A 24,425-nucleotide genomic window follows, 5' to 3' on the forward strand; every position below is an offset into this window, starting at 1 on the left:
GTATATGAAAATGATAACTGCTTTTGTCGGGATAAATGAAGTTTCTTTATACATTTGTACTTGCAGTGATAGTGCACAGCATTTGAATATTGTGTTATGACAAAAGTGCACATTATATTCTTTTCTATCGATATCATTTTGTCTATCAAAGGGAGATAATATGAATTTACGAATTACACTATAGATAAGAAAAAAAAAGATTAACTTGCATTGATCTGCTTAAAGGCCTATACCTTCCGTACCCGGGGGAAATGGTTATCACCTTAGCATGATCCATAATACTTTCTAATTATCACCTAATTATCAAGTTATTAATTGTAGCTTATGATAAGCAGAACTCTAGTATACATTATCAAAAGCAAAAACATATGGCCTTTGCCTACAAACCACCACTATCAGATATCTATTAACAACAGGAGGTCCATTGTGGCCAAATGATTTTATTAACTTTTTTGTACAAAACATGGGTGAGTAAGGTGAATAATCATAAAATCATAAAATATTGTCATTGAAACAGTAAGGGTTAGAGTAAATAATTTCAAAATTACACTTTAATTTAAAGGAATGTCCTTGTAACAGTTGTGACACAAAATGTCATATGAGTTCTTACAGAATGAAATGCACTGCTAAAGTATAGTATGCATCTATAATTTCATTTGACAATGTTAAATGCTGGAAACTCTTGCAAGTGGTTCTTTTTTCTTGGAAAAATAAGTTATCGAACAATTCGGATAAAGAAAATTAGTGTGGCTTCATTAATGCGGCCACACATATTTGTGTTTGGAAGAACTGAAGAAGACACACAGGACAGTTCTCCTGAACATTGTATACGAGTGCCTACATAATGTACTTACTTTTAAATTTCATTCTGTAAGAACTCATATGACATTTTGTGTGGCAAGCTCGGCTCAAGGTCCGGGCCTAGGAGGCCCGTGCCCACACCCCTCCCCAGTTGACTGAGAAGTGACCAAATTTATCAAAGATACACCCAGCTATTTTGGCAAATGAATAATATTCTCTCAAAATTCATATCCAGAACCGCACCAGAGGCTACCATTTCATACCTATATTTAAAAATTTTCCAGGGGGAGTGTTCACAGACCCCGCTCCCATCAAGCGGGGACTAACCACTCACCTACAATTTAAGACTTAAAAATGCACCAGAGATCATCATTTCATACCTGAAATTCAAAAATGTCCAGGGGAGAGCTCTCCTGAACCCCTGCCCACCACCCCCCTCCCAAAAAAAAATGAGAGGAGTACCCAGTAAATTGCCTTGACGCCATCATTTCATACCTATATTTCAAAACTTTCGTGGGCGAGACCTCCCTGACCTTCCTAACATTGGCAGAAGTCCCTGCCCCCCTTCCCCACCCCCCCCCTCCCACGCTCTCGGTGCTATATGCGTCTTCGTTCTACACTGGTGCCCCACTAGTCAAATATTTCTGCATCCGGGCCTGTGTGGTGTTTAAGCTAGAAAATGTGTTAAAAATGTATATGCATGACAATGCAGATAACAAATCCTAAATATGAATTTATGTATTTGTTCTCCTTTCTTCCCTCGATTTATATTGATTACAGGATAAATGATTTATTTACGTTTGGGAAATGACTATAATTCGGAAATTACGGTACGGCACGGGAACCAATAAAAGTTAAACTGACAATGCACTATTAAAACGGTCACCGCCGGCACGGAAAATGGCGTCTTACTTGGAAAATATGCAAAGTTATTTCAAAAACAATGGTAAAACTCGGGAATTCGCCGCGCATTCCTCGAAAGTTCATTCAGTTGACTGGAACTCCGATGGTAGAAAGCTTGCATCTGGCTCTTATGATAAAACAGTAAACGTTTTCCATTTGGATCGCGATAGATTGGTAAGAATCTCCAGAGTAAGAACAGTAGTCCTATACTCCTAAATATAAGAGCTGACATAACCCATATCACTTTATATGTTCGTTTTAATTGATATTTTACTTTTTTCCATGTTATGTCAGGTCTTAACATCAAACTACAGTGCTAGCTCTTGCCAAATTGAAAGGGAAGAAGGCTGAGGCTATCTCTAGTATCTGCATGACGGTCGTGCCGATAATTTTCCTTATCCGCACGACCGTCGTGCCGATTACTTTCGTTATTCACATGATGGTTTTGCCGATTTTTTTGTTACGACAACAGCATTCCCATTCACGCAAAAATCCGCGTAATTCACGCATAAAAAGTCACTTGATCTTGATATTTTACGGTGATACATCTCATCGACATTTTCTCACCGCGCCAAGTGTTGGGAACTTATAATTAGTCCAACTTTTTGATACAACTAATAAATAAATCCACTGGTTTTTCTGAGGTTCTGTAGCTCTGAATGAGTTCGCGTGGTAGAGAATTCCAGTCGCGTAGTGTATGAAACTATACTTATAAACGTCTGTCCTGGCATATATAAGGTTAAAATGTTCCTCGTGTTTGTTTTTAGTGACACGTATAGGTTTAACTAGATGGTCCACTGGTACTGACGCGGTGTTATTTAAACCTTTACAGAATAAGATAAGACGACTCTGTTTTCTTCTTTCCTTTAGAGGTTTTAGCTTTAAGTCATTTAAAATTCCTGTCATGCTTCCTGGGTCGAAGTTGTAGTTTGATGTGATGAATCTAGCTGATCGTTTTTGTACCGCTTCGATTTTTTCTTGTAAATATTTTTGATGTGGGTCCCAAATTGTACTTGAATATTCTAAAACTGGTCTTATTAAACCTTTATACGCTTGAAGTCTGACATCCTGAGGACAAGCCTGTAGGTTCCGTCTTAATAATCACAATGTTCTGTATGCTTTATTACACGTTTCTTCAATATGTTTATTCCAAGTAAGATCACATGTTATATTAACCCCCAAATATTTGATTGACTTCAGAAATTCCAGGGGAGTATTTTTAAGGGTGTATTGATATTTTATGATTGATTTTTTTCTAGAGAAGGTCATCATATTACATTTCACTGGTTGAAATCTCATCCCCCATGTTGTTGCCCACTCTCCTAATTTATCAATGTCTTTTTGTAATTCAAAGCAGTCATTGTCAGTTAGTATTTCCCGATAACACACACAATCATCTGCGAATAACCTGATATTTGATGCAATATTATCAGAAATGACATTAATATGTATTAAGAATAAGATGGGTCCTAACACTGTTCCCTGTGGTACTCCAGATAGAACTGATGATACGTTGGATGATTCACCGTTAACAATTACACACTGACTGCGATTTACCAAAAATGAGTCAATCCAATTTAAAATATTGGGTCTTACACCGTATTTATGCATTTTAGATTTTAGAAGTTCGTGAGGCACGGTATCGAACGCTTTTTCAAAATCCAGAATAAAAATATCCACTTGTTTGTTTCTGTCTACTGAATATGCCCAGTCGTTAATCACTGTTGCTAGTTGTGTTTCGCAACTGTGATGTTTCCTAAATGCATGTTGCCTACTATTAAGTATATTATGGGCTTCAAAATGTTTCATCAAATTTGAACAAATAATGTGCTCCAGCACTTTACAACAGATACAAGTCAATGATACAGGGCGATAGTTACTGGGTAAAGATTTATCCTTCTTTTTATATAATGGGCATATATTTGCCATTTTCCAGTCATCCGGTATTTTGCCTTCATTAATTGATTGTTGAAATAGATGTGCCAGAATATCTGCAATGCTTGGGCCGATCTCTTTTAACACTCTTGGATGTAAAGAATCAGGTCCCATCGCCTTATTTACATTTAGTCCTATTAAAAGTTTTTCTACCCCTTTCGATGTCACTATTATGTTTTCCATTTTGAAATTACCATCCTTAAAAGATACAGGTACTGATGAATATTCAGTTTTTGTAAAAACACTTGTGAATTGTTTATTCAATGCATTTGCTTTATCGCTATCAGATTCAACTGTCCTGCCATCTTCTGTTTTAAGGGAGGAATTCCAGATTTTTCTGATTTTTTACTATTAATATACTTCCAAAAAGGTTTTGAGTCGCTCTTGATGTCCCCAATAAGATTATTTACGTATGAATCATGCGCGGTTTTTACTTCTTTTTTTACTGATAGTCTAATTTTTTGCCATTTATTTTTCAGTCTGGTGTTGCCTGTTTTTTTAAAACTTGAATGAACACGATTATGTTTTTTAATAAGTGATTTAATCTTGTTAGATATCCATGGTACTGACTTCGCTCCCTTACTTCTTTTGCTAGGAATGTTTTTCTTTATAGATTCTAATACTGCAGTTTTGAATAGGTTCCAGTTCTTTTCTACACAACGATCGTTCTGATATCCATTAAAATATTTATCATTATTAAAATTAGTCATTTCATCTCTCATTGTACTGTAATCCCCTTTGGAGTAAACTAAAAATGTTCTCTTTTGCTGTTTTTTATAGGGTTTAAAATTTGTAAATCGAGGGGTGAATGCGACACAGTGCTAAGTGACATTTTTTGAAAAAATCACTTTTTTTCATATATCAAGTGTTTATGACCTTGCCCATGTCCTGTAAAAATATCAAGATTATAGCAAGTCATTAAATGAATTTATAACAAAATGGTCAAAAAGTGCTAAGTGAAAATGATATACCATTTGAATGCGACACAGTGCTAAGTGCCTTACGTCACTTGGCGCTTTTTCGCACCGAATTATATCAAGTTTGCACTCAGTATATGTACCAAGTGACAAATATTTTTCAATAATTGTGCCATTTAGTTGGTTTCTTTTTAAGTATGATATCATTATCAGTATCTGGTATAAAGGATTATTATTTTTTTTGACAAACAGTTGATTTTTATTCTTCTTTTTTTTCACTTGGTACTTTTCACAGTAAACATGTGGCTGTAAACCAAGTATGTTTACTGTGAAAAAAGTGCTAAGTGACAGAATGCATTTAAAGTTCTTCAGATGAAATTGTCTGATTTTTTTTTAATTTCAAACATTTGTTCCAAGATTTTTTATCTAAATGAGGACAGGGAAAAGTATATATTAGTGAAATATAATTATTTAAACTCAAAAAGTATTTCTATATGTACAACTGCACTAGTTCTGACTAACGTGTTGTAAATCTTGCCTCTTGGGTCAGGTGTACAAATGAAACACCCCCTGATCCAAGCAGTATACTTGGTTGCAACAGCTTAGGGAGAATCTGATCCCAAGATGCCTGTCAAATACAATGACCTTATTCTTATTTCAGCAGCATGTCATGTGTTTTATGTGCTGCTACCACACAAAACAAAAAGTACTTAACTACATTCTAATATATGAATACTAAGAAAAATCGTGTAATTTAGCACACAACTAATGCGGAAACTGACAAATCATCATATTTTATTTTCCTTTTGTAAATATATTATTTATATTATATACAAATGAGTTCTGCAATAAACCCTACAAAAGTACCATTTATTCATAAAATACGGGTGTATTTCGGTTATGATAATTTCCCGCACAGTTATCGTTTTGAGTGAACGTATTTTATTTTACTTTCATATGTTAATTATTTATGATATATATGATTGAATTATATCAAAAAAACTTCAAAAATACCTCAAATTAAAAAGATACAGGTGTATTCCAGTTATGGAAAGTGTATTCCGGTTTTTAGGTGGATTCCGGTTTAATGTGTGACCAGTTGGCAAGTTATGACTGTTTGTACAGTTGTACAGTTCTTGTGACATGTATCTTATCTTATTGTTGGTTAACTGCCTTGTATAATTATAGTGATATCTGGAGAATTTCATAGAACATGTAATGAAATCTTTGGAATCAAAGTTTAATGATCTTGAAAAGGTTCAGTGTCACCTAAAGTGACTGTTGATTAATGCCAGCATCCCACAGAGAATATGATTGACAATTCCACACTGAAAATAAAGCTATATCTCTGGAAACTGTTTCATATTTGTAACCAAATAAAAACCTCAAAATCATTAAATATCTTGAAGAAACATCTAAACCTAATATTAAAGTGGAATCTATGTTATTCAATGACAGTCTGATTTGTAGTGTATGTTATTAGTATGCATGACCTGCACTGCAAAAAATGGCAATGTGGCGTAGATTGACATTAACTCCTTATGTGTAAGTCACACTACACCGTATAGCGTTAATGGACGCCAAATGTATATAAAAACTGTGACAGAAAGTTATCCGGTGACAAAAGGCATTCCCCACTGCTGCTCGATGCTCTCGCGATCGGTGTACTGGGCGCATAAAACACAATGACCGCAAGATTTATGCATATATACAGGACGAATAACGTTCAATTAACGGATATCACCGTACTAGTAACAGACTTGTACCGTGTAAAACAAAAGCGCAACGCATGAGAAACTGACAAAACGTTCTTGTCAGTTATCGACCGTTGAACATACGTTACACCTGTTGCATAATCCGGTAGTGGTCCAGCCATGAATCAGGTCCACCGGACAAGAACGAATGCAAACCTGACAAGAACGGATGGGAACCAGTTAAGTTCAGAATAGGGAACGCACGAGTAATGAACAAAACGCATATCAGCGCATTGCTACCATACATCTAACGGACAACTTTGTCCGGTGGTGTACGTTCTAAATTTTGAACATGCTCAAAACCTTCCACTGGATAGAACGAAGGAGTGCAGGTGCCGCATGAGAAACGGAAAAGAAACGCATGCGAATGGACACAAATGGATTGAAACTTTTGTTATACGTTAAACGTCCGTTAACGCATATACGGTGTAGTGTAACTGAGACTTAAACTCTTATAATAGATTATTTAGTCAGGTTAAGTTATTTATTTATACTGTTTTGAGAGGCTAGATCTTGAAACAAGCTTTCCAACTTATATGTATATTTCTCAATAATTAAAGTATTGAAGCTTCATTGGGCAAAAAATAAATTGAAACACTGTTTTCTGTACTCAACATTAATCTAAGTACAGAATAGGAAAATGCATGATGATTTCAACTTTATTTATTGTAAACAGTTTTTTTTATAGGAAAAAACATTTTGCTATTGAAAGAGAACTGTTTTTACTGAATCAAAGCATTATACTGATCAATACCAGCTGTCTAGAAATATTTAATTCTAGTGATACAGTAATTAAGAAATAATTTACACCAAAGCAGTTGTTTAACATTATTTATGCATGATAAGTGGTTATACATCAGGTGTAATAATTTCACGAGGCGCAGCTCGAGTGAAATTATTTCGAACGATTATTACTGCCAGATTGTATAAATAATTTTGCTATATAGAAAATTTCCTTTCTAATATGTCTTTGTTGTAAAATTTAAATCCTCGTGTATGCATGGCGTGTCATCACGCTCCTTTGTTTATACACACCAAACTGGAAATGGTAGTACGTCTTGCGGAAGAGTTCAATTTTGGGCGAAAATTATGGCAAATTATTCTGTAAAGCAAATATACCAGATTAGTATGTGCGTAAATTAATCTAGACAGTTGTGCAGTGTTACATTTCGTTTTAAAAATGCTATCTAAGGTAAAATACTGAATCAAATTTGAAAGCACTACATGGTGCTAAATATCATGTTGACATGATGTTAACATAATAACGTTGTGATGAATAATGCATTGCTAGTCATATTAGAATGCATGAATTTTTAACTCTGAGGAAAATATCATGTCTGAAATACAGTTTTTATAATTCTCTTAAAACTGATACACTAACTAAGCCAAAGAATATAATTTATAAAGATACATTGTGATTGGCTAGCCATTTTTGTTCAGTGTAATTGTGAGTCTGAGAAATTACTGAAGTTTAAAAGCTTTAAATAAATAAAATGGAAAACAATTATGTGTTGTTTCTTAGTGTGATAAATATTTTCACGTATTATTGAAAAGATAATCCGCAGATAAAGCAGTTTCATTCGTTACGCTATGCTCTGTACAGTGAACACTGTAACTTTTGATTACTGTGAAAGAAATTAAAGGGCCCACTTCTTGTGTCCAGCTATCAAACACGATGTTGTTTTACCAGATACATGAAAAATATTTCCTTCTAAAGAAAAATAAGCTCAAAAGCAAAAACTTTGGATGACCTACATTGTATACATTGTAAGGGCTTACTTATAATGTCACTTAGACTCTTTTCAAAGTCACAAAGTTTTAGAATAGTAAACAAAAATGACTGCGAAAAAGTTTTAAGTGACATGGTTTTAGTAAGGTTCATTTTATTCAATGATTTCAAACACTACAAAAAACTGGGTACAAAAAGATGAATTTTATGTCCCTTTAATAATAAAATATAAAATCACTTAGAATTTTGTCGCGCTTACCTTTTTTGCAAATTTGTATCTATTTGGAGTGCGAAAAAGTTCTAAGTGACATTTTGATTAAAATTTCTTTTCTGTCAGATATTTTTTTAAAAATTCCATTAGATTTAAAAAAATAAAGTTGATTTTAATCAGATATAAAAATATTACAACAGCTGTCAGAATAAAAAAGCAACAGGAATGTTTTTTCCTTCTCCTGTAAAATTTCATGAAATGCACTTAGCACTTTGTCGCATTCACCCCTCGAAATGTTCCCATAATAACATCATGATCACTAAATTTATCAGGTGAATTAATGTTCTTTATCTGGTCAGGAGTTGTAGTAATAAACAAATCTAAAGTATTATTTTCCCTGGTTGGAAACATAATAACTTGCTCCGCACTATTCTCATTTAAAATGTCTATAAGTATTTGGCCGTCACAATCACTTAAACTTGACCCCGTTTCTTTATTAATTGGCATGTAAATGCACGCAAGTTTTAAAATTCCTCGGGTACAATGCACGCGTAAAAAATTTGACAGAAAATACATTGTTCATCCATAAAGAACCAAAATTCAAGCAACCAGACTTTATTTTTGATCCGCACACGCAAATTACCGCAATTTACACTGTGTTGACAATTTGCTACGTGTCAAGACGAGTTGAATTTACATGCCAATGGCATAATTTAAGCTCCGCCTATTTCTATTGAGGTACTTGTGAGATTTTCGCGAGAACTGTGACAGCGAATCAAATTATTCGTTAAACTAGACGCAACAGTATTCAGCCAATCAACGACGCGGTTACATCTTTGATACTTTCCGATAATTGTCAACATGTGCGAGTGCAAAAACAACTTTTTTGAATGTTTTTTCAACAAGTTGTTGAATAATTAAGCAGTCAGCTGGCATTTACTACACAATTATTTGGTCTCAATTTGTAAAAGAAAGACTCGTAAGCTGCTTGTTTATAAATATTTACAAAATGACCGGTTGCAGACTGACTTTCATCGGGCAATTTTCTACAAATTACTTTTCATTTTTATTGAGTACTAAATAAGTATTACCCGCCGAGTTTTTATAACTTTTTTTTGTTGCTATATGTTGCAGCAAGATATAGCAGCAAAAAATGTTATAAAAACTCAGCGGGTGATACTTACCAGTGTCTGCTTGAATTTTTGAAAACAGCTTTTTTTCAGAATTATGGAATGAAGTAAAACTCATTGCATGGAAAATGATGTCACATCAAGAGTTTTTATCCATAAACAAGAAAATTATAGCCATCTTTTCAAATTGCTTTACAAGCTTGCTGGGTGTGGGGGGTGTATATAGAGTCAGAAATGATAAATTTAATTGGAAGGAAACACTCTATTTTTCACCTAGAAGTCGCTCCACTTTTCTATAAGGAGAAGTGACTTCTAGCTGTATCCGTGTGGTGCATGTGTAAAACAAACCACTGTCATTAACACAGGCTGAATAAAAGTGTCACTTCAATGTCACACCCATAATACTTCTTTATAATTTTGTTTCAGTTGGAACATTTTTTCAATTTGTATGGTTTGTACCCAACTTTTTTATCATGTACCCACATTTACTGAAGTATGTGGGTACATGTACCCACTTTTCAAAATGTCAGTAGGAATGCTGCGACAATCATCACTGGAAAGTCATGTTGATTATTTTTTGTTACTGATACAACTAAAAATGGCAGTTACCGGTTACCGGACCTCTAGACAACCCGTACAGGGTAGGCTAGAGGTCCTGTAATCAATAATATGAATACTGAACAGACTATATTTTACCTATAAATTTCAAGTTTGTTCTCATATTTTTCTTGGTGTTTTAAATACATGGTTTAGTCACAGGAAAGAGAAGTCTTTATAATCTTTAATCGTTTGAAAAATACGATCGCAATTTCAACAGATAATTAATAGTAATTAGTACACTTTTATGTTTTTCTTGTTTTTTTTCGAGACTGATGAATGAAATGGATTTTGCTCAGGACTTGTTGAATTCGTTTTACTGCTTGAGAAAATAAATTATGGCGACTACTGGAAATCGTTTTCAATATGCATAGAACCCGAGTGAGAGCTAATTAAATTTTAATTATGTATTACCGGACCTCTAGCCTGCCCTGTACGGGTAGTCTAGAGGTCCGATGATGAAAAGGCAACTGCAGTTATCAAAAATCATGCAGGCTGATCATGGTCAGCACTGTTCGCTATTCAGTTAGTACATTTTCATTGAACACCTCTTCAAATAGCAAATGGTACTGCCCAAATTCAGTGAAAGACCAGTCCATTTTAGAAATTTAGCAAAGGTTTATAATCTAATAATGTTATCATTTCAGTCAAAAGATGTGACATTTAGAGGCCATGGTGACAGTGTAGACCAGTTATGTTGGCATCCAAAACACCCAGATCAGCTAGTCACTGCAAGTGGAGATAAAACTATCAGAATGTGGGATGCCAGAACTAATAAATCTATAGCAACAGTAAACACAAAAGGTTAATATGAAAGTTGGCAATCTCCTGGTCAAGATTTTCTATTTTTTTTGCCAGAAGGCATGATTTTACCTTGAAGTGATACTGATTGAAATCCTTATTTTTATAAGCTCTAAGCCTAAGGGATGTTCTATGTTTCATAGCATAGGTTGTCCACCTGTTAGCAATTTCATTCTGCTTACTCTCTGGAGAATGCTTTGATCTATTATCTTCAGACTTAGTAGGCACATTGAACATGTGTAGAAGATAGCCCTCTCTGATTTCATAAGACAAGGTCATGGCTGTAAGTACAAAAACAGTTTCCACCTAGTATTTTGACAGTCTTTTGACCTATGATCCTCAAGCATGGCACACACTTGCTTAAGGGCTTTGTGTGACCCCAATTGATTTTGAGGTCTGACAGTGGGCCAAAGGTCAAGGTCACAGTAACTGTTGGAACAGAAACTCTTTTCACTCAATATGTTGAGAACCCATTCCAGAATATCCCCTAACTCCAAACCTGGCAGGCACATTGTCTATGGGCAGTGCACAATCTGTATTAGTTCTGTGTTCATTGGGTCATAAGTTAAGGTCCCAGTGACTATTAGTTCAATAAATGTTTTGGCTCAATATCTTGAGAATCCATTGACTTAAGATTTTCATATTTGGTAAACTCATTGCCCACGAGCATTGCATGACCCCTATCGATTTTGAGGTCACTGGTCAAAGGCCAAGGTCACAGTTAGTACAATCATTTTTTTTCCCACATAATATTTCTGAAGGTGCCTCAGTGACTGAATTGTTAAAGTCACTGAAAGTCACTGACTTGTCACTAATCTTCACAGATGTGGGTTTAAAATCCCACTTTGAATGTAGAATTTTTCATTTGAGGGAGAAATCCAGCTGGCATACAGAAGATTAGTGGTCCCATTTGATGCACCTAGAGTCATCCTCCAGCATCAAAAGCTTGGAAAAGTGTCGGTATGACTCATACCTCCTGTCCCCGTAAAAGATCAGCGTCTTGACAGCACATTGGCCTACAGTCCTTAAACTTGCCAGGCATGTTGCCCATGGGCAGCTATGCATTAACTCTATTGATTTTAGGTCAGTGAGTAAAAGGTCAAGGTGACAATGACTGTTCGCACAAACTGTTTCTGCTCAGTATCTTAAAACTCATTGACTTACAGTACTTGGCAGGCATTTTGTGCATGTCCAGTAGGTGACCCTTATTTAGGCATAGGAAAAAGAGATCAATATAATTGCACCTTTACTAATCCTACCAGGTGTTCTGTATACAAAAGTGCTTTGTGACACTTCGATACAAGCAAAACTGTATTATCTGCACTATAAAATACTTACTGGTATTTCATTTTATTATCGGCTTGTTAAAAGTTAATTTTTACCATAAGTAAGTTGACAAAATCATAGGAACCAGTGGTTCAGGGGTAAATCAAACACATATTAATAAATCCTAAACGATTTTGTTGTGCAAAAATGTATAATATTGTGTCTTAAACCGTTTTTGTTTTCTACTCTATTGTGTAATTGCAAGGGAAGTAAACTAATAGATATATCTGCTTTAAAGTACTAGCCCAAGGCAAGAGTTGACATTCTTTGCGGATCACAACTTTGAATTAAATCTTAAAATTTCTGTTATTGATATTAGCAAAATTATCATACACTGGACATTTGTGAAATCATTTTTGTTAATTTCAAGGACTTGGAAATCAATTTCTATACTTTATTTAACGTATTTCTATCAATGAAAATGTTAGGGTCTATCTCTACCTTATTGATTTGAGGAAATAGGGTTAAAGGTCAGGGTCAAATTGTGTGTTTTACAATATCCCATTTTCTCTCAATATTTTTAGAACCAATGGACCTTCAGTCCTCAAATTTTGCAGACAAATTGCCAATGGGCATTAGATGACCCCCATTTATTTTGAGGTCAGTGGCTCAAAGGTCAAGTTCACACTAACAGTTAGTACCAAAACTGTTTCCGCTTAACAGCATGAAGACAACTTGATCTATGACTCCCATTCTTGGCAGGCATATTGCTCATAGGCAGTTAATGGCCCCTAATGACCTTGAGGTATGTGGGTCAAAGATAAAGATTACAATGGTCTTTAGTAGAAAAGACCATTTATCATGGACCCCTTTTTATTTCATGGTCACTGTCATGTGAAGTGTAATGTAATAATGCTGGTAGCCCATTCTGCTGTTTACAGCTTACTTTTTGCACAGTACTATGACAATGCTTTGACCTATGATAATGATGTACGAACTTGATAGGCAAATTTTTGGGGGTTTATTTTTGTCTGCACAGCAGTACTATTATTATTTTAGTTTTGAACAAACTAACAAATTCCTGTTTGAATAGAGGTGATAACTACATTGTATATAGTATATTTGTTCATATAAACTACATGTCCCAGTAAATTAAAATAAATTATTTTCAAACATTTTCTTAATAAGAATACCTTAATATTCAGCAATAACGTGTAATGTGTATTTAAATTTGTATTTTTTTCCACGTAGGGATTGTTGGTATCTTTTGTGACAGTTTATTACTAATAAATAGAGAGAAAAAAAACTTAGTTTCATTTGTTAAATTTTATTACTTCTTTAACTGGGAAGCTTTTATACACTTTGTACATCCAGTCATTTAAATAAGAAACTTAGAAAAGTTTTATATATTCAGACAGAATTTGGATATATTCCCCATTGGAGCATTTTCATGGAAGTTTTTATGTATGTATTAATCTGTTTTAGGGGAAAATATAAACATATGTTGGTCACCAGATGGCAGCACTATTGCAGTGGGAAACAAAGATGATCTTATCACATTTATTGATGCCAAAACTCACAGGTCGAGGTTAGATCAGCAGTACAACTTCGAAGTGAATGAGATTTCATGGAACAAAGATGGCGATCTGTTCTTTCTTACCAGTGGCCAGGGATCTATACACATTTTAAGGCATAGATTTTACTTTCTTAGTTTTGTACAACCATTTTGAAATTTGTCTAACAGCAGTAAAATGTTTGACAGTTTTTCAGTTATTCAGACACGAGAAATTGTGTAACAGAGGGAATATGGTTCTAACATTTGTTAGGTTTTTGATATGCTCAATATTTTTAATCCCCCGCCACAAGTGGAGGGGGGTTATAGGAATGGTCTCCGTCCGTCTGTCCGTAACACTTTCATGTCCGCTCCATATCTCCTAAACCCCTTGAAGGAATTTTATAAAACTTGGGTCAGATGATCACCTCATCATGATGATGTGCAGAACTCATGAGTCAGCCATGCCGGCTCAAGGTCAAGGTCACAACTGAAGGTCAAAGGTTTGAACCTTCCATTTTGTGTCCGCTCTATATTTCCTAAACCCCTTGAAGGATTTTCATCAAACTTGGGTCAAATGATCACCTCATCAAGGCGATATGCAGAACTCATGAGCCAGTCATACTGGCTCAAGGTCAAGGTCACAACTCAAGGTCAAAGGTTTTAGCCTTCCATTTCGTGTCCGCTCTATATCTCCTAAACCCCTTCAAGGAATTTTATAAAACTTGGGTCAAATGATCACCTTATCAAAACGATGTGCAGAACTTACGAGTCAGCCATGCTGGCTCAAGGTCAAGGTCACAGCTTAGGGTCAAAGGTTTGAGCCTTCCATTTTGTGTCCACTCTGTATCTCCTAAACCCCTTGAAGGATTTTCATCAAACTTGGGTCAAATGATCACCTCATCAAGAGCTCATGAGTCAGCCATGTCAACTCAAGGTCAAGGCCACAACTCAAGGTCAAAGGTTTTAGCTCTGTATCTCCTAAACCCCTTGAAGGATTTTCATGAAACTTGGGTCAAATGATCACCTCATCAAGACGTTGTGCAGAATTCATGAGTCAGCCATATCAGTTCAAGGTCAAGGTCACAGCTAAAGGTCAAAGGTTTACCCTTTCACTATCCATAACAGTGGCGGGGGATTTAGCTGTCTTTCAGACTGCCTTGTTTAGATTTATGTTAACATTCTGTAGCATATAACTGTTTTATACTGATGTATTCTTCATCATTTTCTTCAGAGAAGATTATCATGTTTATGCTGTTGAAAGTTCTTATCATGTCTTTTATAACATGATTATATTTTCACTCTAAGGTGTTTGGTATAAGTTACATGCAAATGGTACTTGGGAGTCCTGGACTTTTCTTAAAAACATTAAATGATAATGTCTTTGAGCTCAGCTGAGTATTCTGCATGTAAAGATTCTCTCTGTAAAATATGTTCTTACTACCTGCTGTCTGTTTAATGACTACACAATGTATTTTATCATTTTAACAGTGTATTTCAGTTACCCAGATTTGAAAACTCAGCATGTGTTAAATGCCCACCCTGCAAACTGTATATGTATAGAGTTTGATCCAAAGGGACAGTACTTTGCCACTGGGAGTGCAGATGCTCTTGTCAGTTTGTGGAATCTCTCAGAGTTGGTGTGTGTTCGAACGATATCAAGGTATATATATATGCATACATGAATTTTATAATTGTTTGCTTGCTCACAGTTTCCTGTAGCTGTACATTCAAGGTGCTTGCTCACAGTTTACCTTAGCATAATGCCTGCCACACTACATCCCCACTCCCCCCTACAGGCCCAAGAAAAAAATCTTAAAATTTTACTTCCTCCTCCTCTGATCTAGAACTGCAGGCATAATAATAATATTGCCATGATTTGAAGAGCTCTTGTTAGGGATTTGATGAATGTGTTGTTCTTTAGAGCAAGTTGATATGTATCCCTTTAGACCAAAAAAAAGTAGCACTGAAAGTAATTCAGAAAAAACTCAAATATGTCTAAACTGACTATTTTCCCTGTAAAACGATTTACTGTAGATTAATATTTATTCCCAAGCTCCTAATGTTCGCTGAATTGGGCAAATTTGATTCAGTAAACAGTAATGACATCCTATTATTCAGCACTCAGATTCCTCTTCATACCCATTTTTGTTTTGTACTAGTCTCATTTCTCTTTCATACAGGTGTTTTTCATGTACTAGTCTGATTTCTCTTTCATACAGGTGTTTTTCATGTACTAGTGTCATTTCTCATTCTTACTGGTGTTTATCTTATACTTGTCTCATTTCTCTTTCATACTGGTGTTTGTATTGTACTAGTATGATTTCTCTTAAATGTCATTGTTTATCTTATACTTGTCTCATTTCTCTTTCATACTGGTGTTTGTCTTGTACTAGTCTCATTTCTCTTTCATTGTTTATCATTATACTAGTCTCATTTCTCTTCTGTATTAACAAAACGCGATAACTGTGGCCTTTATTTACTAATACCGGATTAACCCATAACAATGAAATCGGGAATCAGGTAGACATATCATATGACAAATATCTTATTTGGCAAAACCAATGTAAGAAGAGGCGTGGTCTAGTGGTTAACACGTATGATTTGTAAGCTTACGGTGCTGGTTCGAATACATGACTAGGTACATTTTTTTATCTATCATGTTTCTACCTTGAAAAGGAATACAGGTAACATATACTGAGTATTTACTGGCATTTTGCAGAGGATCTCATATTAGAATAGACATTGAATCTATTAACATTGCAAAATAAATAAAAAAAACCATCTTGCAGGGAAAATAAAACCAAAGTTGCGATCGTTAAAGACATTATCATTATGAACGTTAATAAAATGTTATGTTTAAGACATATCAGTAACATATTTATAACTACTCGTGTGAGCATTTCATTATTGAGGTCAGTTGCTACAGACACTGATAGCGAGCAGGATGACTACTCAGATACCGACAGTGCTTTTTAATGAACTTCTGTATACATATTTGTCATGACATGAAAAATAAACTTAAACAAATGAATAAAAAATAAAAAATGAAAGAAAAATAAATACAAAAGACGATATAAAAAAATACCTGCAAAAAAGAATAAGTAAAAACTCACAAAGAAGGGCTCGAACATACACCATACAAACATAAAAAGAACGGAAGACCGACACACTATCCACTAGACTACAAATCTGTTATGATATACCACATCGTAATTAGAGTTAAGAATACTACATTATACAAATTAACACCATTTATCGGATAATATACCTGCTTTACCCGTTTTTGGATTTTACCAAGTACCCTTAAAATGAAATTATCGCGATCCATTAATACCTTTGTCAAATCAAACAAAAAGCAGTATAAAGTATATGGAGATTATATTGGAGTCAAGTGTTTGTTGGTCAGTCAGTACTTGAGGTCAAAGTTCACTAATGTGTTTAACTTCATATCAGCTCCATGTCAGCTGCATATCTTCTAAACTGGGAAGGATTTTGATAAAGCTTTATCATTAACCTTTACCATGCTAAATCTCCATAATGAACTTGTCTGTCTTTCAATTTGGACAATACCATTAACTGTTAAAAGGGGTGCATACCAAAAAGATACTGACTGAATGGCGAACAGTGCAGATCATGATCAGACTGCATGGATATGCAGGCTGATCATGATCTACACTGGTCGCAAAGACAGAATCAGTCGTATTTAGAATGATAATTAAGGGTTGTACATAAATCAAGACAACATGCAGAATGCATAATCCAAGTCCAAGATCAAGGTCACTCTTTTATAGATTTATTTTACTGGTTTAATTGATTTTCAAATAACTACATATACATTTTCACCATTGTAACATGAGGAGAATCACAAAAGACCAAAATCTTTTGACTTACTCTTAGTGTGTGTGGTGCATGTGTGTGTGTGTGTGTGTTATTTAAACTAAAGGCCAAATAGCTTTATTTCATATCTGCTCCTTATCCTGCAAACCTAAAAGGAGTTTCATAAAACTATAAAACTAGCATGAGTTGTTAACCTCATCATGGCGATGTTGTGAGAGCACAAATGAAATCCCTTGGCCCAAATTCAAGGTCACACTTGTGAAGCCAAAGGTCATGATCACAACATTTTCCTTCTCAGTACCAAAGCAGCATCTGATTGTACTAATAACCTTCAGTGATGGCTCTGGTTACTTGATTTTATTCAAAACAGTTATTCCACTTAATCACCCAAATTATGTGACACATTATAGACATAGTACTAGAGATTAATCAATTACCCAAATAATAATCCTACCTTGAATTTACATTTACACCTGTATGACGAAAATTAAAAGGCAAAATGCAGTGACTGTATGGTTAAAAACTTAGTGATAAGTCATTTCATTTAAATGTTCATTTTCATGGTAAATACTGAAGAGTTTTTTCTTGTTTTTATATATGATGTGTGATATGGTATAAATAACATTATATCTTACTAGACTAAATTTCAGCTTAAATAGTGGATCTGAATTTATTTCATCAGTCTTTAAACATTTTGTGATATCATACAATATGCATGTAATTGACAATGCTTTTGCATTGACAAGTTTTTTCTGCAATAGTCCAGTTATAATTGGGGATTAAATATTTATCAATGGCTAGATAGTTAGGACTATCTGCAAGAGCGAGTACATGGAAATTAAATAAGAACTTTCAGAAAATCATCAATAACATGCTTGAAAATGATAAGATCAAGACTTGAGTATTTTATTCGGTCTTATATTGTATATATAAGCAATCAACATTAATTTTTTTATTGTTTTTCATAATATGAAATTTTAGGTACTATCTCAACACATTAATCACTCCAGTGATAGCTCTAGTTCCCTCAGACAAGCCAGCATTAAATAGTCTCCTGACAGCTTGTGTAGCTCCTGTACTGCTGCCTATAGATAAAGTGATTAAAATTTTGTATTCAAGAGACATCTCTGTCCTAGCCAGGTTATATTCAGAATGTACTTAGCTTTGTTTGTGCAGTTGTTGAGCTATTGTGGTCATGCTGTGTCCATTGTGCGTTCGGTCATCCGTCCGTCGTCAACAATTTCTTTAAACGACATCTCCTCAAAAACCAAAAAATGGGTTTGGATGATACTTGGCTTGGATGTGCCTTAGGTGGTCTTCTACCAATTTTGAAAATTGTTCAAATGGTTCCACTTGTTTGCACATAGGGGCCGCAAAAGCTTAAAATAGAAAAATCTTCAAACAACATCTCCTGAACCACTGGTCCCATTTTGAAATAATGTTACCAAAATGGTCCTTATGTAAACTTTTACCAAGAGAGTTCAAATTATTCCTATTTGTCAAAAAGCATGGCCGCCAGAGAGTGGGTACTTTACACATGTAATCTCTTTGTGGCCCTCTTTCAAAGTTGTTCAAATGGTTCAGGTTCATTGAACATATAGGTCACTATGGTTAATAATTGGTTTTCAGCAATCAAACTTTAAAAAAAAAAAAATTCTGAAGCGATAATAGCTAGAGCCTAAACATTTGGCCTGTGATATTTGGCATGTGATATAAGGATTTGATTCATTACCATAATTGTTCAGATTATTGCCTTAGGTTCAAAAATAGCCATGCCAATGTGTGTGAAATGTATATTAAAAGAAACTTTGAATATCTCCTTCTTTGAATCCGTAATAGCTAGAGACTTGAAGCCTTTTACACAGGTGAGCGCTTTAGGGTCAATGACCCTCTTGTTTTCAGATCTAATCTGACCAAAATGTGCCTTTTATTTTACAAACAGAGCCATGTCATTTCAGGTTAGATTGGCCAGTTAGGACGATGAGTTTCAGCCATGATGGGAAAATGCTAGCTGCAGCATCAGAAGATCTTGTAATTGACATATCAGAAGTTGAAACAGGTGTGTGTTTTACAGGGTCACATTGTGAAGTATGATAACTGCTATATCCTGATAAGGGATAATAAAAATTTAATCTGACTTTTTGACATTTTTATGCCTATTCAGGTAAGAGGGAGTATATTGTTACATAGTTTTGCTCATGTTAGTTTTTCAGTCAGTTGACAATTTGGTTTTCAGTGAGTAACTAGAGAATGCTGTGGCCCACAGCAGTCGGACTTTAAAGCAGATGAAAAGTGTTGTTTAGAGGGTCAGTATCAATAACTAGAGAACAGTTTGCCCTAAAGTAGCCAAACTTAAAAGGATTCTTGATGACCACTGTTGTTTTCGAGGTCATAAGATCATATAGGTCGTGGTCACAGTGACCTTGAGACTAAAAATAATAGATGGGTTATGCTTCAGCAAATGGCCATGAAACTTAAAAAGCTTGATTGTCTATGTTTCATAAATAATCCAAATTGTTTCCGGGGTCATTTGATCAAAGGTCAAGGTCATAGTAACCTTGAGAATAAAAGTTGTGTCTTATTGATAGCTGGATAATGGTTAGGTCAGCAGCCATACAATTTTAAAGCAAGGTTGTCTTTGGTCTGTATATAAACCCAGTTGTTTTGTGGGTCATTACATCAAAGGAGTCAAGGTCACAGTGACTAAAAGCAGCTAGAGAATGCTTAGTCACACTAGTCATAAAACCTCAGAGCATGATTGTCTATGTTCATTAAGTAACCCACATTTTTTGAGGGGTCAGGAGGTGTAAGGTCAGAGTCACCTTGAGACTCAAACAATTTACAATAGATAGCTGGAGAATGTATGAGCCTGTGGCCATCAGGCTGTGTGTAATCAGTAGTGTACATAACCCCTATTGATTTAGGGTTCAGGGGGTCAAAGATCACAGTGACTTTGATACCAAAAATGGTTTATACAGTCTGTGGAGCATGTTTGGGTCTAGGGCCCTCACACTTCAAAACATGATGATAGGGTCAAGGTCAAGGTTGCAATATACTAGAGACTGAAAATTACAATTACATTTACCTCCAGTAGCCCGTCATAGAATGCATATCTGTTTTACAAAAGCTCATGTTCAAGAAGTAGAGCTATTGTTGCCATCCTTCATTTGGCATCCACATCTCTAAGTTTTGCATGCAAATAGGTTGCTCAAAAATTACCGGACCAAATGCTTTCAAACATTTGCCATTATGATATGAATTCACATAGCAAGTTACATAACTGTAGCTTATATTTTGTCTAAACAGTCTCTACATGTTGGCAAGAGTAACTATGTCAAGTATTTTAGTGGAATTTTGTCCCTTTTTGAACTTGGAAATTGGTTCAGTTTTTTTGTACAAGTCCACATTTTGACATATAGCTTTGAAACTTTTAACACTTGTGTACTATCACCATGTCCAGTTTTAGGCAAGAGTATGTCACTCCATTAAAGATTTTGTCTGAATTATATCCCCTTTTAACTCACAAATTTGTACCAGTTCATATTTTGAGTAAACTGTTTGACATATGGCTTTGAAACTTTTATCACTGTTTATTATAACAGTCTTTACATGTTGGCAAGAGTACATAACTCTAACAGTGTTTTTCTGTAGGTATGAGTACTAACTCTGTCAATTATTTTGGTTGAATTATGGCCCTTTTTGGACTTGGAAATCGGTTCAGTTTTTGTACAAGTCCACATTTTGACAAAACCTTTTGACATATAGCTTTGCAACTTTCAACTCTGTGTACCATCACCATGCCCAATTTAAGGCAAGACTACATAACTCTGTCAAAGATTTTGTTTGAATTGTATCCACATTTAACTTACAAATCTTAGTTAAGTTTTTTTGCACCAGTTCATATTTTGGGTAAACTGTTTGACATATGGCTCTGAAACTTCTGTCACTTGTTAATTATAAACAGCGTTTTATAAAATTTGGAAATTGATATAGTTTTTATACAAGTCCCCATTTTGTCAAAAAAAATTGATAAGTGGCTTTGAAACTTTGAACACTTGTTCATTGTCATGACCGCCATATGTAGTCAAGGGTATGTAACTTTATCAAAGATATTTGGCTGAATTTTGGCCTTTTTTTGGACTTGGAAATCAGTTAATTTTTTTGTATCGGGCCATATTTGTCTAAACTGTTTGATATATGGCTTTGAAACTTTGACCACTTATTTACCATCATAGTCTCCATATGTAGGCAAGACTACATAACTAGGACAAGGATTTTTGCTCAGCTTTGGCCTTTTTTGACATAGAAATTACTTAATATTTTGATCCCATACTTATATCAATTTTGAATAGCCAGGTGTGCTGTCAATAGACAGCTATTGTTATTATTAATGTGTTAAAAAGGTTGTACATATCATGATCCCATTGGGCAAGTAATTTATGATATAATAGCTTAAATGTAATGTACATTCATGTGAAACTAATTTAAGACAATATGCTATTCATTATTTTCAGGTGAAAAAATTGCAGAAGTACCCTGCGAGTCACCAACATTTACTGTGTCATGGAATCCAAAGAAACCTCTCTTAGCATTTGCTTGTGATGATAAAAGTGAAAGAGATCGTGACAGGGACGCTGGGACAGTAAAATTGTTTGGTCTCCCTGGAGATCATTAGTAACAAAATATGGAAAACCTTTCTTATATATACAGAAATTAGGGTCTGTCAGATGGAAAAGGTCTTTCAGTGTACTCTTGAAGTTGGAATGTTTAGATCGACTGGGAGGTGTTAGACAAAAGTATGGAAAAACCAGAGTTTGTGTAACAAAGAACATGGATTGAAATAGGTAGTACAAAGACTCCTGAGCATGTGATCATGTTTGATTGGCATCTTGTAAATTTGACTAATGTACAAGCTGTATCATAAGAAAAGAATCCAGATGAAGCCAGTTTATAGAATGAATATGATAAAGTGTAGGTGAGAAAATATTTATAAACATGACTTGTGCATGTATTTGTGTAAAAATTGTGATTTACTTTTGGAGAAGCTTGTACTGATAAAAAATTCAGGAGTACATTTAGGTACAGTTGCACCTGGTTTACAACTTTGAAAACAGCAACAAACCCAAGAAAATAAAGACAGAATAGAAGTTGGTTTTATTTGTTATTGATCTTGGTGCACAAAGTTAGACAAGTCATGATTCAGTAAAAGTGATTTTATTTGGTATGACATCTTATAAACTTGTAAATAATCTTGTTTAAGATGTTGTTGATTGTTGGAAATATTCATCACTACAACACAAAAGATAGCATTGTAAATTAGTGCTTTCCATATATTAGTCTGTTAACAGTTCTGATAATGTGGTAAGTTCAAGAGATTTCTCATCAAAATTTTGTATCAGGGGAGTAGTAAGCCTAGTTTTAAACACCATCAAAACCTTTCTGTTAAAACAATTTTGGCAATTTTTGCTTTTGAGATGTTCCATCGAAACATTCACCATTCTACTTATACAGCAGGTTGGCTCTGCTGGTGTCATCATGTGAGAAGTCATCCATCTGGCTGACAGATGGCTGATGGTTCTATCCTTGTTAAAGTAATCCACAGAGGGACAGCTGGAGTCTTCCTCCACATTAAAACTGGAAAACTATCAGATATATTCAACTAAGTCAGAGTGACTAGAAGCCCCCAGAACAGCAGGTTAGCTACACTTGTTTTGCAAATAGGTGGAATTTCTTGTAGAAAGATTCTTCGTAGAGCCAGAATAAGTTGCACTGTTTCTATCCTGCTCATTGGATTTTAACCAAACTTGGAAAAGGACAAGCTGTGAGACTGGTTGTGCATGTTTTGATGTTTTTGGCTTGAATGATGTTTAGCAAAGAAATTACTTTGAAGTAATAGACATATTATTTTTAAGAAATAAACTTTTTACTTAATGCTTATTGTATTTGTTGAATGGTATTTCATTTTGTCATTTATGAAATGATAATAAAGCTATATTTTTATATGACTTTGTTGAGCTAAACAAGGTACGTAGAAACAAAGAACATATTTGAAGTTCCTTAAGACTGTTAATTTAAGTTAAAAACAGATGAAGCAGTTATCAAAAAAAATGTTACGCATAATTACATGGTTAGAAAATCACAACTTTCATTATTGCACATTAACTAATATGGTTAGGGTCATAAAGGGAAGTAATCATAAAGAATGGATTCAGTGATATTTTCTTCTATGTTAATCAATATTCAGACCTTTGAAAAATATTTGGGAAAGCAATATATTGAAAACCGGATTTAACAAGAAAAAGGCTTATTTAAGGTTCATAAAAATGTAGCAGCCACATTTTGATTAAAGGCAGCCTTTAATTGTTAACCACATCATTTTATTCTTAACATAATAATTTGACTATACTTTTACAGAAGGTTACTTTGGAAGTCACATATTCAGAAATCACATCAATATTTGTGAATTTCCTTGTGTCAGTCAAAGAAATTTAACCCTTACCATGCTAATTTTCTATAATGAACTTGTCCATCTTTCAATTTGGGCAGTACCATTAAATGTTCAAAGGGGTGCTTACCAAAAAGATACTGGCTGAATGGTGAACAGTGCAGATCATGATCAGACTGCAAGGATGTGCAGGTTGATCATGATCTACACTGGTCGCAGAGGCAGAAACAATCGTGACCAGCATGATGAGGGGTAATAACATACAAGTAACATTTCTATTTATTTTTACTTTCAAATTGTAAAATCTATGAATTATCCATTTTTGACGAAACCTGGAAAATGTACAACCATAAAATCAAATCACAGTAGTTGTCAGTATATAGCCCCACTTATCGTTATTGCCACATCTCTTGTAATAAATAGGGAAAATGCTAGTATATTAAGTAAAGCACGGAAAATGCCATGTAACAAGCAAATTAAGTGAACTGGTGTCTCAAGTTGAGGAAGTAATGGTTTCACCCTTGAAGAAACATTCAAGGTCAAG

At 34.6% G+C, this 24,425-nt stretch overlaps 1 protein-coding gene across 1 annotated transcript; it reads left to right on the forward strand.

Moving 5' to 3' along the window:
* Positions 1-1,674: 1,674 nt before the first annotated feature.
* On the forward strand, positions 1,675-23,436 carry LOC123546508 (THO complex subunit 3-like). The gene is made up of 6 exons (XM_045332848.2): positions 1,675-1,878; positions 10,625-10,781; positions 13,530-13,734; positions 15,098-15,259; positions 19,395-19,495; positions 21,951-23,436. Exons 1-6 carry the CDS (start codon positions 1,702-1,704, stop codon positions 22,109-22,111), a joined length of 963 nt encoding a protein of 320 aa, XP_045188783.1. The 5' UTR covers positions 1,675-1,701; the 3' UTR covers positions 22,112-23,436.
* Positions 23,437-24,425: the final 989 nt, after the last annotated feature.

Source organism: Mercenaria mercenaria, chromosome 9 (genome assembly GCF_021730395.1).
Source record: "Mercenaria mercenaria strain notata chromosome 9, MADL_Memer_1, whole genome shotgun sequence".
NCBI lineage: Eukaryota > Metazoa > Mollusca > Bivalvia > Venerida > Veneridae > Mercenaria > Mercenaria mercenaria.